We start from the raw sequence: 14,778 nt of genomic DNA on the forward strand, positions 1-14,778 counted from the left end.
AACCTAGAGCCGGCCCTGACCTCTTCCATGACTACTTTCGGATTGCCAGCTAGTGGCTCATATGCTGCTTCCCTTCCCTCCCCACTTCACCTCCCTCTGCAATGACCCAAGAGGCTGGATGTACTTGCTGTAAGAATGCTTACCACTGTCAGCCGTGCTGGGCAATCAAAGCATGATTTGCTTGGGGCTAACCCTTGACGATCACTCAAAGACTTCAGCTTAAGACTGGTGTAACCAGAAGACATCACCTTTGCCAGGAAAAGGCCACCAACCCTTTGTAACATGGAGCCCCCCTCATGGGCCTGCTTGTTTTTGGCAACATCTTGTTAGCCACAAACCACTTCATTACCCTAACAGATCGATTGTGAGGACCCCAGCTATGGGGGTGTGTGTGTGGGGGGGTGTCTATTGCAGCTCTGTCACACCACGCCTGGTGACCCTGTGCCAGTACTCGGAGAGGTTAAGAACATGCCTTCAGCAATCCATCCTTCAGCAGGCTTTGCATTCAATATTACCATAGGCTTTTGGAAATACGTATCTCCATGCACTTCAAGACAGGTCGCTCATCATAACTTTGCTGCCATCTTAGCCATGTCTTGACATCTGTTGCAGCCTCCATTTACCCAACAATGAAAACCTGATCTATGGTAAGAATTTGGGAAGGATCTCTACTTCCTAAAGCCACAGGCAGAGACTAGTGATGGCCCAAGTCCAACCTTGCCTCTGAAGGCACTGTGTGCTGGAGCTTTTGCTCTCATGGTCCCTAGGATAAGGTACTTTCCCCTGAACATCTGCCTCAGCACTCTTAAAAAAAAAAAAAAAAAAAAAAAAAGAGTGGCCCAAATGCGTAAACTGTCCCATATGGGCACCCTGTATCCATGTGGATCCCTAATGGGGACCTACCTGCATGAAAAAGATTACAGTATCAGCCTCCTTTCTAACAGGTCATTTTTCATGTCAACTCCTATGTGAAGCCATCTGTTTTTTAAATGATCCCTCCTCCAGTGTTTAGTGTTGTTGGCATTTATATCTGGATTGGAAAAGTACTTTGTTTTATTTCCTGCATCCAATGCACCATGAATTTATTTCCTTTAAAATTTTCTCCTTAAATTTATTCATGGGGAAAGGAGAGATAACGTTGAGTTTTACGGCACACTTGTGATGTCTGCCCGGCACCCCCAATGATCTGGGGATGGAAGCAAAGGAGGTGCATTTAACAAACATTGCAGAGGTCACAGGAGACTAGAAATCATTCGCACCTTCAATAAAAAAAAACTCTATAGACGGCTGAAGGTAATTTTTTCTGTGTTAATTTAATCATACAAATATTCATTTATACATTAAAGGAAAAAGCTTCCTTTTTTATTATCCCCAATGTGCTATCATCAGACTTCTCCCAGACTCAATGAGGCAACACGCCATCCTGTTCTACACATGCACTCCCCCCAGAGGGAATAAAGTCAGGCTGCAGAACCAACCACTCACTCACACAAGAAAAAAAAACCAACAGAAACAGGGGACAGTGTGTATTTCCTAGCCCTGCAGACTCAGATTATGCTCACACCCATGGGGTCTGGGATTGCACTTGCATCCCCAGTTGTGGGGTCCCAGACATCTCCCAAACCCTGGAGGTTTCAGGATGCACTCTTTCCTCCCCCCCCCCACTCCCCCTCCCAAGACATAGGGCAGCAGATACTTTCTGCCATGCCAAAGCAGGCTAGACACCTCTTCCCAAGTACAGAGTGCGTTTCCAGCCAGAGGGGCGCAAAGCTTACCCAGGCTTTCCCAGCCATGGGACAGGGTATATTTGCAACCCAGACTTGAGTCACATAGTGAGACACAGGGGTTATCAGGCGTTTCCGGACTCAACAGCTCACACCACGCTTGAGGTTCCATGTAAAAAAACAAATATGTATTGGAAGTTTAAACTTTCTTTTTTGAAGAGATCTCCATTTGCTGTGCCCTCTCAGGACTCCAAGACCCTCCTCCCCACAACAGCAGCAGCCAGGAAAAGGGATCAGAGCCAATTGCAGCCCCTCCATAGCTACAGCCTGTCTCAAACCAGTGGGTACCAGCCCCTTTGTTCCCAAAGTCAGGGACACCAGCCTGGGTTGGGTAACACAGCATAGGGCAAGCTTTGTTGGGCCTCTTCCCTTGCCCAGCAGTCTCAGGCAGGTAACCATTTGCTGAGGCTCTGAGACCTAGAACACATTTTAAAACATGAGTGCCTAAAATTAGGCATGTGATTCAGTCTGGTTTTCAGAGGTTCTCCCTGCTGAGATCAATGAGAAACTTGGGTGCTTAGCACGTCTGAAAAAAATCTGGCTATTTTTGGTTTAGGTGCCTAATGTTAGCCCCCCTCCTGCCTTGAAAATGTTGCCCCTAGGAAAGCAGTGCAATTTCAGCCCCAACTATGACTAGCTGAGACCCTTGCTGAGCACCCCTGAAATCCTCTTTTGAGAATGTTGCAAACTTAAAAGTAGCTTAAATTTGGGGACTGGGTGCATCGCTGAGTGCCAGGGGACTCAGTTTTCACTGGAGAGAAGACACAAGAGGCAGATTAATTACCAGTTTAAACATCTTCCCTTCGTCATCACACGAGGATTATCACACTAACCAACACCCTGAAACAGTTATGAGCCTTTTGCAGTTATTTATAGAGAGATCATCCCCGCTGATAAGGGTTGTGTTTATGCTCCAGACCGATTTCCTAGGAAACAGCTGTAATAGGCCAGCGTTAACAGGCTGACTTATTGCAACTGCAGCTCAAATCAAGCCCTGCCTTTCTTCACTCTGTGAACAACCCAATCACAAGGGCACGTAGACTTAAACAGGCTCAAGAGAAGAGACAACATTGAGATCTGTGCAGAATGGACTGAGAAGGCACAGGAACAACTAGGGGTGGACGCTAGCTTTCTCTAGAGAAAGGAACAAAATACAATCTTTGCACTGGTGACAGGCGGATGTAAACATGGCCATCAGTTTGCTCAGGTGAAGCCTACTTGCCTGGGAACAGCAGAAGAGAAAACGAGAGTCAGGCGAGGTGGCTTTGAGGGTCACCCAGCGGCCCCTGCCAGTAAAAGGTTTGCAGAGTTCTAGGCCCAGTGGCGGCAGCAGTCAGAAACCCAGGACTCCTTGTTCCTCCTCCTCTACACAACAGACGGATGAAGCTGATGTGAAGAGACCAATGAGCAGCCTTGTCACCTCAACTAACAGCAACACTTCCAGAAGGGACGCACGGGAGTGGGGATGCTACATGCTGGGTACTGGATGTGCATGTGGTCATGCCTTGTATGCTTGTCATGACAATTCAAACCTTGCCCACACTTCACCATGACGGTTTACACACTTGCTTCTTTGTGACTTGTGAATAACATATCTCGCCCACAGCAAGAGGGATTTTACAAGACATATACAGGGTCTTATGACTACAGCTAACCAAATGCAGCCTCCACCTCCTAAACTGCATTCAAAGCACAAACGTGGATCTGCACCCCCTTCTCCAAGTCTAGCAGGCAGCCATCCTGCCACAAGTCTTCAGGTTAACTCCCCAAGCCAGGCAGGACCTTCCTCCAAACACCCCGACCTTCTTCGTCCAAGGGGCGATCCATTACAACTCTGTCCCCAGCCCCATCCATGTGTTTAGAGAGAGAGGAAAGGGAAACTTCCAATCTTAAAAGGGAACACGTCCTTCGAAATCCAGTGTCCAATAGACAACTAAACACCCACTAATGGAGCAATACCAGGGTAGCTGTTCACTGGGTTCTAGAGAGTACAAGTATCCAAATGCCTCACCAGGGGTCTAATTCTTCCTTGGCAGGATACCAACAATTCCCACTAACCTCAACAGGAGCTACCCATATGCCTGGGAGAATAAGGCCCATGGACACTGCACTGAAAATGAAACCCTGCTTAAGTCAACCAAACAAACACTGATGCTTGGGTGCAGACTAGGTCAGCCTAAAGCCTTGCATCGCTCTCGCCAGCAGGCATACCATGCACTCAGCTCCCAACATGAATGGGTAGTTTGGGATGGGGAGTTTTGGAGGAGGAGGATGGGGGACGTTGCATATTATTGTATCTTTGGCAGATGGCTGTTACGGCCTGGTTCAAGTTTCTGAATTAGTGCCTCCCCTCCAAAAAACCCATTCTCTTCCCAAGTACCTGGGTTGCTTGGCTCACAGTGACACAACGCCACAAAGTCTGAAACAGAACTCCGCCACCCTCCGCAACTGCTCTGCACGGTCTCATTTGCACATGGCTATCATTCCTCCGAGGACGCTCACAGCTAAGTGACCCTCATGTCCAGAAAAGCTCTTCCTCTTCTGAACAGGAGGCTTGAGGAGACCCATCTAGAAAGCTAGAGCCTCAAAGAAGCTACAGGCCAGTAAAAAGGCGAAAAGAATACAAGGCGCTACTGTGGAATCCAGCTGATGATTCAACTTCTTGCTCTACTTCAAAAACAATTGGCCTCTGCCTCCTAAGCTAGCACTTTAATCACAGGAGAGAGGAATTAAAATGATACTTCTATAAAAAGGGGAGGGATGTGAGGTTTAAACCTAAAGGGACAGGACTTTTGTAAAACTTTATAATTACTGTTTGGTGAACTACAGCTACAGAAAGTTAATTTCCTCTTGGCACAAGACAGATACACTTGCCTGGCTGTCCTAGGCACAGCTACTGGACATCAATATTTGACAAACAAAACAGCATTTTAAAATACCAATCATTTAGGACCTGCTTTGGAACTCTAGTAAGTCTGTTTCTTACTGAAATACGTGTATGTATATTTCAAGTTCCAAGAGAAAAATAAACCTCGCAGGTAAACGCAATGCTGGAGTCCTCCCATTCTAATGCAACAGTTTGGTCTTCACTGAGGTTTCCAACAACACTAAGGTCAAAAGGGAAACAGACAAAAACTGAAGATTAAAAGGTTGATAACTAAAAACGGCTGATATCACTGAAATTCACAGAGCTGGATGCTGGCCCAGTCGCACATTGAAAACATCCAACATACAAAGAGAAGTCACTGCATGAACCCCAGAAGATGCTAAGCGAGCTCCCGTTCTGTAGCAAGCAAACACGACAGTTCCATAAAAATGCACTCTGTCCCTTATTAAAAAAAATTATGAACAGGAAACAAACAAAAAAATTAAACATTTGCTCAAACTACAATCGCTCTGTAGGCAAAATAATTACTTTTTTTTCTTTTAAAAAGATGGCTTTCATTTTAATTTTTTTAAATTTTCAGCTACCTAATTAATTGTGATAATGACTTCTAAAAAAACCCATGGTGTTGGTGTATTTTCTCTTTCTCATAGCATTGAACAGCACTCCTAAAATTCAGCATTCACACATGCATACTTTAGTTTTGTTTTCCTCTGGAAACCACTAGTCTTAAGTTATTGGTTTTTGTTTGTTTTCTTCTTTATCCAGGTTGCGGAGGCAGAGAAGGGGATCCATGCCGTGTCTTCTATAAGCCATAAGAACCCCTCTCTGTCCCCCATGAGTCAGTTCTTTGTTAAATTCTCCTCTTGACGGTACCCGTTTGTTTGTTTTTAAGACTGTCCAAAGGGATAAGGACCGTGGAAACCCTGAAAGAAAGTTGGAGACAAAATCAGTTTCAATAGACAAGCGACTAAACCAGCTGATCAGTATCAGCTTGCAAAAAGCATACCTACCCTCTCCACCCTATCCCACTGCTTGCATTTACCTCCTGCATTCTCCATCCCACATCAACTGACCACCTACTCCACATCCATGTGTAATCCATGCTAACACTCCGCCTCTGCCTCCCTCTAGCACCTAGATCAGATATAGATGCCTTTAAGCTAATGGATCTGGTCCTGCTTTTAAGATACACAGATGAACCCACGGGACATCATTACACATATTTCCAGCAACTCACCTCCGCCCCATCATTTAGCCCTGACAATAGTCAGTTAACATGACTGTATGCTCTTCTGCTGAAGGCCACTTTTTGATCTTCTCTATACCGGGGATTTCAGTTACGAGTGAAACTGCCGGAGTCCAAACCCCTAGCATTTGTGCCCACGAAGCTTCCCTCTGTTTGAAACCAGGGTAAAGCTGCACCAGTGCAATTCATCGTTTCCCTAGTCCAGTGTTTCCCAAACTTGTGACACCGCTTGTGCGGGGAAAGCCCCTGGAGGGCCAGGCCGGTTTGTTTACCTGCCACGTCCGCAGGTTCGGCCATCGCAGCTCCCATTGGCCACAGTTCGCTGCTCCAGGCCAATGGGAGCTACTGGAAGCAGCGGCCAGTAAGTCCCTCGGCCCGTGCTGCTTCCAGCAGCTCCCATTGGCCTGGAGCAGCAAAACAGCGGCCAGTGGGAGCCGCGATCGGCCGAACCTGCGGACGCAGCAGGTAAACAAACCGGCCCGGCCCGCCAGGGGCTTTCCCTGCACAAGCGGCGTCCCAAGTTTGGGAAACATTGCCCTAGTCTATACTAGGGTATCGCAGTGGCACAGCTAGGCCAGTGGCTGAAAATAGGGCAAATTCCCAATGTACATATGGCCTTTGTCTCCTTCTATAAACACTCCCCACTGTCACTGCGCCCACCTGCTATGAGGAAGCTTTTCCTCTCTGACAATTTTAATTCCCTCAAGACTGAGACTTGACATTTCTAGAATACACATTTTTCTTCAACGGAAACCAGGTGCCTCCAAAAATGGGAAACGTTTAATAGCTTGTGTTTTCCTCGTGAACCATGAAGTGAAGATATTTAAGGTATCAGATCTAGTAGCAGGAGGTCTGAAACTAACAAGGACACTAGTTCTGAATCTCCCATGTGCTAATCAAGCTAACTTTGATGCATTTTATCATACATAAAAAGAAAGACTCAACAGTGTTGAGACTTCTCTATAAATCAGAGGTGTACAGTTTACTGAAAGAGCTGCACCAATTAAATTCCAATTTTTTTTTTTAAAGGAACATGAAACAATGCCAAGGAAAAAGAAGAAAAAAATGCATTATGCTCGGTTACCCAGAGACAGAAGGTAGGTCTTCTGGCATTCTTTATACAGCCCTGCTGTTACCCACTGTATGGATGATGTAAAAATATGGCCAATGACCTAATTAAACACCAACCCCATTGCCTGCCTTTTCAAGCAAGGTGCAAGACTGTTTTACCACTTCATTTCAAGCAGGACAACGGGCCAGAGCAGCAAAAGAAATATTGTCTCCAACATATTTTGCTGTAACTCCATAACCAGCTTGCTCTGCAACCCATAAAAACTGGAATTGGCTGTGAAGCACTGAGATGTTTGCGTATGACTCATACCAAAAAGCCCTGATTATATTGGCGTAAGTCTGGTAGGATGGGCTGGGTCAAGCTGCAAACACACCTTAAGTCAAAAGCCCTATTGTATCTTTAAAACTAACTACATCTTAGAAAGTAATGATCAAGTGCTGATAAGAGTTTAACCACAGTTAACCAGGCAAGAGTAATTCCCTGGGCTATGCAGTGTCAGGGAACACCACATGACACCCATAAAGCAAAGTAAAGTATCTTCCAGTGACTCAAAACTATTGCTGAGTCCAGCATCTATCAGGGGAGAATGGTTAGTGGAACATTAGGCAAGAGCAGTATCTCATAACTTCAGATTAGTCTGTAAGGGCCAGATTTTCAAATGGGCCTTACAACCAACATCTTTTCTTCGTGTGTTGGCAAACAAGGCCACTTGTGATATAACGTAGGAGCAGACTGCTGCAGCTCATTTGATAAAGATGCATTGAAAAGCTGAACTGAAAAGCTTTCGGCTGCCAAGATCTCAGTGTTGTCCGCACCAAATGGCAATATTGACACCTAAAGTAGTTTAAGTAAACCTCAGCTGTCCTCCAAGTTGATTTAACTAAACCATTTTGACCCATGCACCTAAACTAGCGCAGCCACCTTTGCAAGATATAAGAGATCAAATGAGCCCAGCTGGGACCCTAAATACATTCCACCTGTGAAACTAAAATAGGGGTCGTGAAGAAGGAAAAGGTACATGCTCTAATGATTACTCAGAGCCGCATGATCATTGTAAAAGCAGGCATTTTTCAAGTTAAATCAAAATCCCGCTTTCATCTCGGAGAGTTAATCTTTTATAAACCATCACAACACAGAAACTTTCACACAACTATCTTTATTTCACCTTTGTTTGTGGCTGAATTTAGATCAATAAAAGGTACACTTGAGTTTATAAAAAAAGACATGAGCTTTTTGATGCACGGCTGCAACGCAACACAAAAGTCTCCCAGTGTACACTGATGGCAGCATCAGATAACACTACAAGTCCCTCTCTCTTCCTCATCACTTCCTGGGCCGTTCCTGGTCAGTGCTTCTCCAAACTATCCTGAGTTCTTTTGACTCATTTACGTAAACTGAATACAAACAGAAGAACAGAGTGTTTAGTTTTATTTTTGTTCCACGCATGCTATGCAAATATGATGAGACAGCTACGACCACTGGGAAAGATAATCTTCCTACAATGCAGCTGTCCTCCAAGTTGATTTAACTAAACCAGTTAATTGCATCTACATTAGTCTTTCAACAGCCAGGTAAGACAACTCCTGGGTCCACAGAGGAGGGGGATAAAACAGTTTAACCTGCAGACACTAATAAGCAGCAGTGTGATTGTCCCAGGACAGTGGCTAATAGCAATGCTGAGCTTGTGGCTTCTCCACACTTGATCTAAGTCAGTTCAACTATAATGGCAGTCAACTAACCCAGTTTGGAGAATAAATATCTAATTCAGGCTCAAACTTTGTGAACAATGGGAACATACCCACTCTCCAAAGGGGGGGGGGATCTAGAATCGAGAACAGTGGTTCTCAAACTGTAGGTCACGACCCCATTTAATGGGGTCACCAGGGCTGGCTTAGACTTGCTGGGGTCCAAGGCCGAAGCCCAAGCCCCACTGCCCAGGGCCAAAGCCCAAGTCTCAGGGCTTTAGCCCTGGCAACAGGGCTCAGGTTACAGGCCCCATGCCTGAGGCTGAACCCCTTGGTCTTTGGTACCCCCAGGGCAGCAGAGCTTGAGTGGGCTCAAGCTTCGGTCCCCCCTCCTGGGGCCGTGTAGTAATTTTTGTTGTCAGAAGGGTGTTGCGGTGCTATGAAGTTTGAAAACCTCTGATATAGAAGATACGAGAGAGAAACAAGGTGCTATTCCTTCCCCACCATAACGCTGGAGCCAAGTAAGCTGCCTATACAATTTCAGCCTTTGAGAGTCCAAGAACCAAGGCACCCATCTGGAACTCATAGGGATGGCCCGTTACCACCAAACTGGAGCATCAAGGTTAGGAAGGAGTTGATCAAACCATTGGGAGTGGAGGGAGGGAGAAATATACTACAGGAGTAGTACAGAGTGCCTCTATTTAGTGTTTTAATAAATCATATTGGCATTTTATTAAATTCTACTGACGTTTTTAGAGAAAGTGAGTCTCCTTACACATGATTTTGGTTCTCCAAAGATCATTATACATCCACACTCCATGGCCTGCACTGCCACACAGAACAGTGTTCCAAATGTTTTGTGTGTGAAATTTCAAGATGCTTGCCTGCCTCAGTGGCAGATGGTATGTCAAGTTGTCACTAGGGCCTTATCTACACTAGGGAATTTTAGAAGACAATTTACACCTGTTCAGCTGCACTACAGGGAGTCTTAGCACAGACAAGACTCTGGCAACTTCTGACACTTTTTACACCAACAGGTTTAATCACAATCTCTGTTATAATCTGGAACCTGTCAGAGCTTTGGCTAAAGAGATACTTCCACTGGTACTGCTGAACTGGTTGGAATTATCCACAAAATTTCCTAGTGTAGAGAATGCCTCAGTGACATTCTAACATTGACTTTCAATTAAACTTCGGTTCTTAAGTGCCTGCATCAATTTTAAAAAGTGGACTTAGGTGCTTTGGAAAATTTTATCCAAACCCTAGCTACCTCACCCATCCCTTCCTCCGTTGATCTCAAAGTACTTAATTAAACATGGCAATGAATTCACTCCATTTTATGAGTGCAGAAAAACTGAGGCACGAGCTCACTAAGGGACTCAACAGATGACATGGCAAGTTTGTGGCAGACCCAGAAATACAACCCAGGTCTCCTGCCGTCTAACCTCATGCTCAAACCATTAGACAACAGCTCTCCCATTTTGTTCCACAATGTTAAGTCACCGCCACCTGGGATAAAGCCTTCTCTGCTAAGAACATGAGAGCACAAGAATCTAGCAATTTTAAAGTATCCATATAGTTTCCCCTTTCCCCCAAAAAACTACTCAGACACCCAGAACAGAATCCAACCCCCCCCAGAGGAAAGGAATAGCCAGATGGAGAGGCAGAGTGACAAGTACATGCACACCATGTGCTGGTGAAGTGGTTTAATACTTCTGAAGTTTCCCTAAGGAGCCCTCCACCTCCCTTTAAACAGCCATCCAAGTGCAGGGTGAATCTCTTACATGTTATTCCTCCCTAGGGAAAAAACGTTTTTAAAGAAAGATTTCCAGCTTGCAAGAAGAGGGTGACAGCACTGGACCTAAGCAAATTTTAAATGTGGGTCCAGAAACTCATGGTGTCAAAGCTTCTGCTTTACTTGACACACTGTCTACAGAAACCATTCACTGGAGAGGAACTGTGATCATGTGAATCCAGGGACACTGGATGAACGGAGAAGTTTCCTGATGCTTTCTGGGAATGGAAACCCAGTTCTGAACTCCTTTCTCCCAGGGCAGAAAAGGTAAGGCAGCTTTTCAAGGCAAAGTGCTTAGTCTAGCAGCCTTGGGCATTGGTTGGTCTTCAGAACAGCCCTGGTTTGGAGGAAACCAGTTGCCTATTTTATTAAGCCCTAGATAAAAGCGCAGGGCATAAGGCACCTCAGTAAGTGAATGAATCCACACACACCAAACCCTCCACCCCCATTCCAAAAACACCAGCAAGATCTCCTCTTAACCAACAGACAATGGGGCTGTAATAACAAAACTTCTGCCACAGATTTGGGGTGCTTTGCATCAAAATCAGTCACAAAAGTTTTTTTTTTGTTACATTTTTTATTTCCACAGTTACCCTATTTAGGATCACAAAATGATATAGCAGCTGCTCCCCAGTTGGAGCTTTCAGATCTTCAACCGGATCTTGCACCAGTTTAGTCCAAACCGGAACAGCAGAATGGAAAAGGAAACAGAGAGGAAGAGTTCAGTAGATCTGATTTTTGAAGACCGCTTTTGGAAAACTGGAATCCTTCTGGCAATGAGAACTGGAGCTACGACATTTGTCTGGGTAGGAAAAGATCAGCCTTGCAACAACAGGAGTATTTGGCACTAACATGCTTGCAGGAATTCTGAAGCCAAGAGGTTAAAACTAGTTTGTACCTTTCACTAATATTTGATCAGACCATTCACTTGGGATAGGCAGGTTACTATTGAGCTGACAATCAGCCCAGTGTATTTCAAACAAAAGTAACAAGCCAGATTTATGACTTCAAGCAAAGCAGGTCAGCATATACCTGCTTGGCTACCACGGAAGTTCTCAAACAGAGGTGGGAACTTCAAGGATATGAGATGCAGAAGGATTGGTCATTCTCTCCTACTGCTTCTCACTTGGCACATCCCAGAGTCTCACAGAGCTTTTGATTGTGAATGTAGTGTCCCTCCCCAGCAAAAACCACCATGCAGTGTAGGTGTTCAATTCCTGATGGTGATAGATCACACATGCATCCAGCTTTCACAAGGTAATGTGTGTGAAGCAGTCTTAGTTTGTTCTGCCAACCCAATAATAAATTCTGGATGTGACAAAAATATTCCACCTGCATTCCCAAAATGCTGTCAACACGCAACAGACTCTGCCAGGAGCTTCCCACCAGCTTTGTCAGCCATTTCAACACACAACAGGCTGTCATTTTTGCTTCCTTTAGAAAAGGTATCAAATACAGTGACACACAAGCATAGATTAGCAAAGAGGTTCCTGCAATTGACAGTCTCCTGCTGGAAAGTCACCTTTTAAAGTGTCGAGGTAGTGTTTAGATATCAATTTACCATGGAAAGAACAGCACATGATCAATAGCACAGAAACTCTTTAAGGGGCCTGTATTCTAAGCAGGAGGTAATCAAATTAAGTAATATTAAGGCCCAGTCCACTTCAGCTTCTGTCAAAAGACAGTGGAAATCTCTTGGCAGCCTGAAACAAAACTCTGAGCTTTGTGCACAAGCACTGCAAGACAAGACCAGATTAGTAGGCTGTGATCATTTTCCGTGTTGGGAAAAGAAACCATGATAGTTGGTTAGCCCTCTGAACTATTATTAGTTACCTTTTGGCTGAAAGCAGATGAGGGATCTTTTATGATGGTTATCACAACAAGTCAGAAGCAATGGATAAGCTAAACTCCAGTCAATCAGAAGAAGGAATCACTAGAAGACAGGTTGACCACCGTACACATGCCTCCTGGGACTAGATTAGACTGACTCATGTCAAAACAGATCATGATCCAAATGGATAGCAATGACAAACTAGCCCAGATTGTTGAGATAATGTAACCCTTGCCCATGGAATTAGCCCCTTCTTCCTTTAGCTTTGCTCATCCAAGGTGTAGCTCCTGTCTGTTTCTAGCTTTGTACCACCATACTAGCTGTCACTGCCTTCCAGACAGTTAGGCAATATGGGAAAGAGATTATCCTTAAATAGCTACACCACATTTATCCCAACATACAGTAACTCCTCACTTAATGTTGTAGTTATGTTCCTGAAAAATGCAACGTTAAGCAAAACGAATCCAATTTTCCCATAAGAGTTAATGTAAATGAGGGGGTTAGGTTCCAGGGAATTTTTTTTCACCAGACAAAAGACTGTATACAGTGTGTGTGTGTGTGTGTGTGTGTGTGTATATATATACACACACACACACACAGAGTGTATATACACCTCTACCCCGATATAACACTGTCCTCGGGAGCCAAAAAAAAATCTTACCGCGTTATAGGTGAAACCGCATTATATCGAACTTGCTTTGACCCGCCGGTGCGCGCAGCCCTGCCCCCACGGAGCGCTGCTTTACCATGTTATATCCGAATTCATGTTATATCGGGTCACATTATATCGGGGTAGAGGTGTATATATACACACACACAGTATAAGTTTTAAACAAACAATTTAATACTGGTACACAGTGATGATGATTGTGAAGCTTGGTTGAGGTGGAGGAGTCAGAAAGTGGGATATTTTCCAGGGGATGCCTTACTGCTAAATGATGAACTAGCATTTGGCTAAGCCCTCAAGGGTTAACTCGTTAATGTAGCCTCACTCTACAAGGCAGCAGGCATGGAGGGAGGGGAGAGAGCATAGCAGACAGAGACAGACACACACACCCTGTGTGTGACAGAGAGATGCGCATTTCCCCTTTAAGTAGCTGACCCCAGTCTTAAGTATACTGTCTTGTTAATTAGATCAGCTTGCTGAGACCACAGCTGCTGCCTGGAAGCTCCCTCCGTCCTGAATCCTGTCATGTGTCCCCCCTGCTCTATGGAAATGGGATAAGCGGGGTGCAGGAGCAGGGGGAGGGGGACACCCTGACATTAGCCCCCCACTTTCCCCCTCCCCCCATACAGCAAGCAGGAGTCTCTGGGAGCAGCTCCAAGGCAGAGGGCAGGAGCAGCACATGGCAGTGGGGGGAGGGACAGCTGAATGACAGCAACTGCTAGCCTGCTGGGCAGCTGCAGCACAGGGAACTTAGGGGAGCGAAGAGCTGATAGTGGGGCTGCCGGTCCACCCTGATTCCAAGCCCCCACCAGCTAGCTCCAACGGGCTGCTCTTCCTGCAAGCAGTGGACAAAGCAGGCAGCTGCCAAAGACGTTAGAAGGGAGCACTGCACAACTTTAAACGAGCATGTTCCCTAATTGATCATCAACTTAACAACATTAACTGGAACGACTTTAAGAGAGGAGTTACTGTACCTAGTATTTCAGTTGGGTTTCCAACACAGCTCATCAACACACTAATTTAAAGCTTAAAACATCTACACTGTTCTAGTCTGGGCTTCTTAATGAGTAGCAACTCAGTTGTGCTATACTGTATCAAAAGATATGGTTGTTTTGACTTGTGGGAAGATGCATAGCAGAGACTAAAGGACACATTTTAATAGCCCCACCTCCCTTTTCACAGCACAATTTGTTTCCACCAAAAACCCCACACCCAGATTTTTGGCACCTGTACTTTATGGCAGGTGCAAATCTTAGTAACCACCTGCCTACCCAACAGCAGGTGCCAATCAAGTAGCTAGGGTTACCATACATTCGGATTTTCCCGTACATGTCCAGGAAATCCCCGTCCAGGAGGAAAATCCAAAAAGCCGGACATGTCCGGGAAAATAGAGGGGTCGTGGGGCTTGGGTCCGGGCTAGAGCCGCTGGGGCCGGCAGTGCTCGGCCGCCGGCCGGCACCGCTCACCCAGGGCCGGGGCTGGAGCCGCTCAGCCGGAACTGGGGCCTGAGCCAAGCTGGGCCGGGAGCTGCTGGGACCGGGGCTGGGGGTGTTCGGCCGCCGGCTGGGGCCCGAGCCGAGCTGGAGTCGCTAGGGCCAGGGCCAGAGCCGCCAGGGCCCGCCACCGGAGGGAGCTGCTCGGCCGGGGCCTCACCTCCTCGCGCCCCCCGCCACTGCCCCAGCTTACCTGCTGCCTGCCTGAGTCAGGCTTCCTGCAAACATTTGATTCGCGGGAAGCAGGGGAGGAGGCGGAGCGTTTGGGGCGGGGACGAAGCAGAGTTGGGGCGGGGCCCCGTGGAGTGTCCTCCTTTT

The 14,778-nt window shown here is 46.0% G+C and overlaps 1 protein-coding gene across 14 annotated transcripts in view; it reads right to left on the bottom strand.

The window, feature by feature from the left end:
• Nucleotides 1–1,294: 1,294 nt before the first annotated feature.
• The window catches only part of ILRUN (inflammation and lipid regulator with UBA-like and NBR1-like domains), a 50,197-nt gene continuing 36,713 nt past the window's right edge, over nucleotides 1,295–14,778 (bottom strand). For 6 of the 14 annotated variants that reach the window (XR_002889775.3, XR_006176338.2, XM_005309682.4 and 3 more), the window contains one exon: nucleotides 1,295–5,594. Coding sequence is in view for 8 of the 14 variants with exons in the window: in XM_005309682.4 (XP_005309739.2) it covers nucleotides 5,559–5,594 (36 nt within the window). In the remaining 6 variants the exon portion in view is untranslated. Of the gene's footprint in view, nucleotides 5,595–5,908; nucleotides 6,067–8,154; nucleotides 8,384–14,778 lie in introns of all 14 variants that reach the window. The other 8 variants (XR_006176335.2, XR_006176336.2, XR_006176337.2 and 5 more) reach the window with 2 other exon arrangements.

This window comes from Chrysemys picta, chromosome 4 (assembly GCF_011386835.1).
Source record: "Chrysemys picta bellii isolate R12L10 chromosome 4, ASM1138683v2, whole genome shotgun sequence".
Taxonomy (NCBI): domain Eukaryota; kingdom Metazoa; phylum Chordata; order Testudines; family Emydidae; genus Chrysemys; species Chrysemys picta.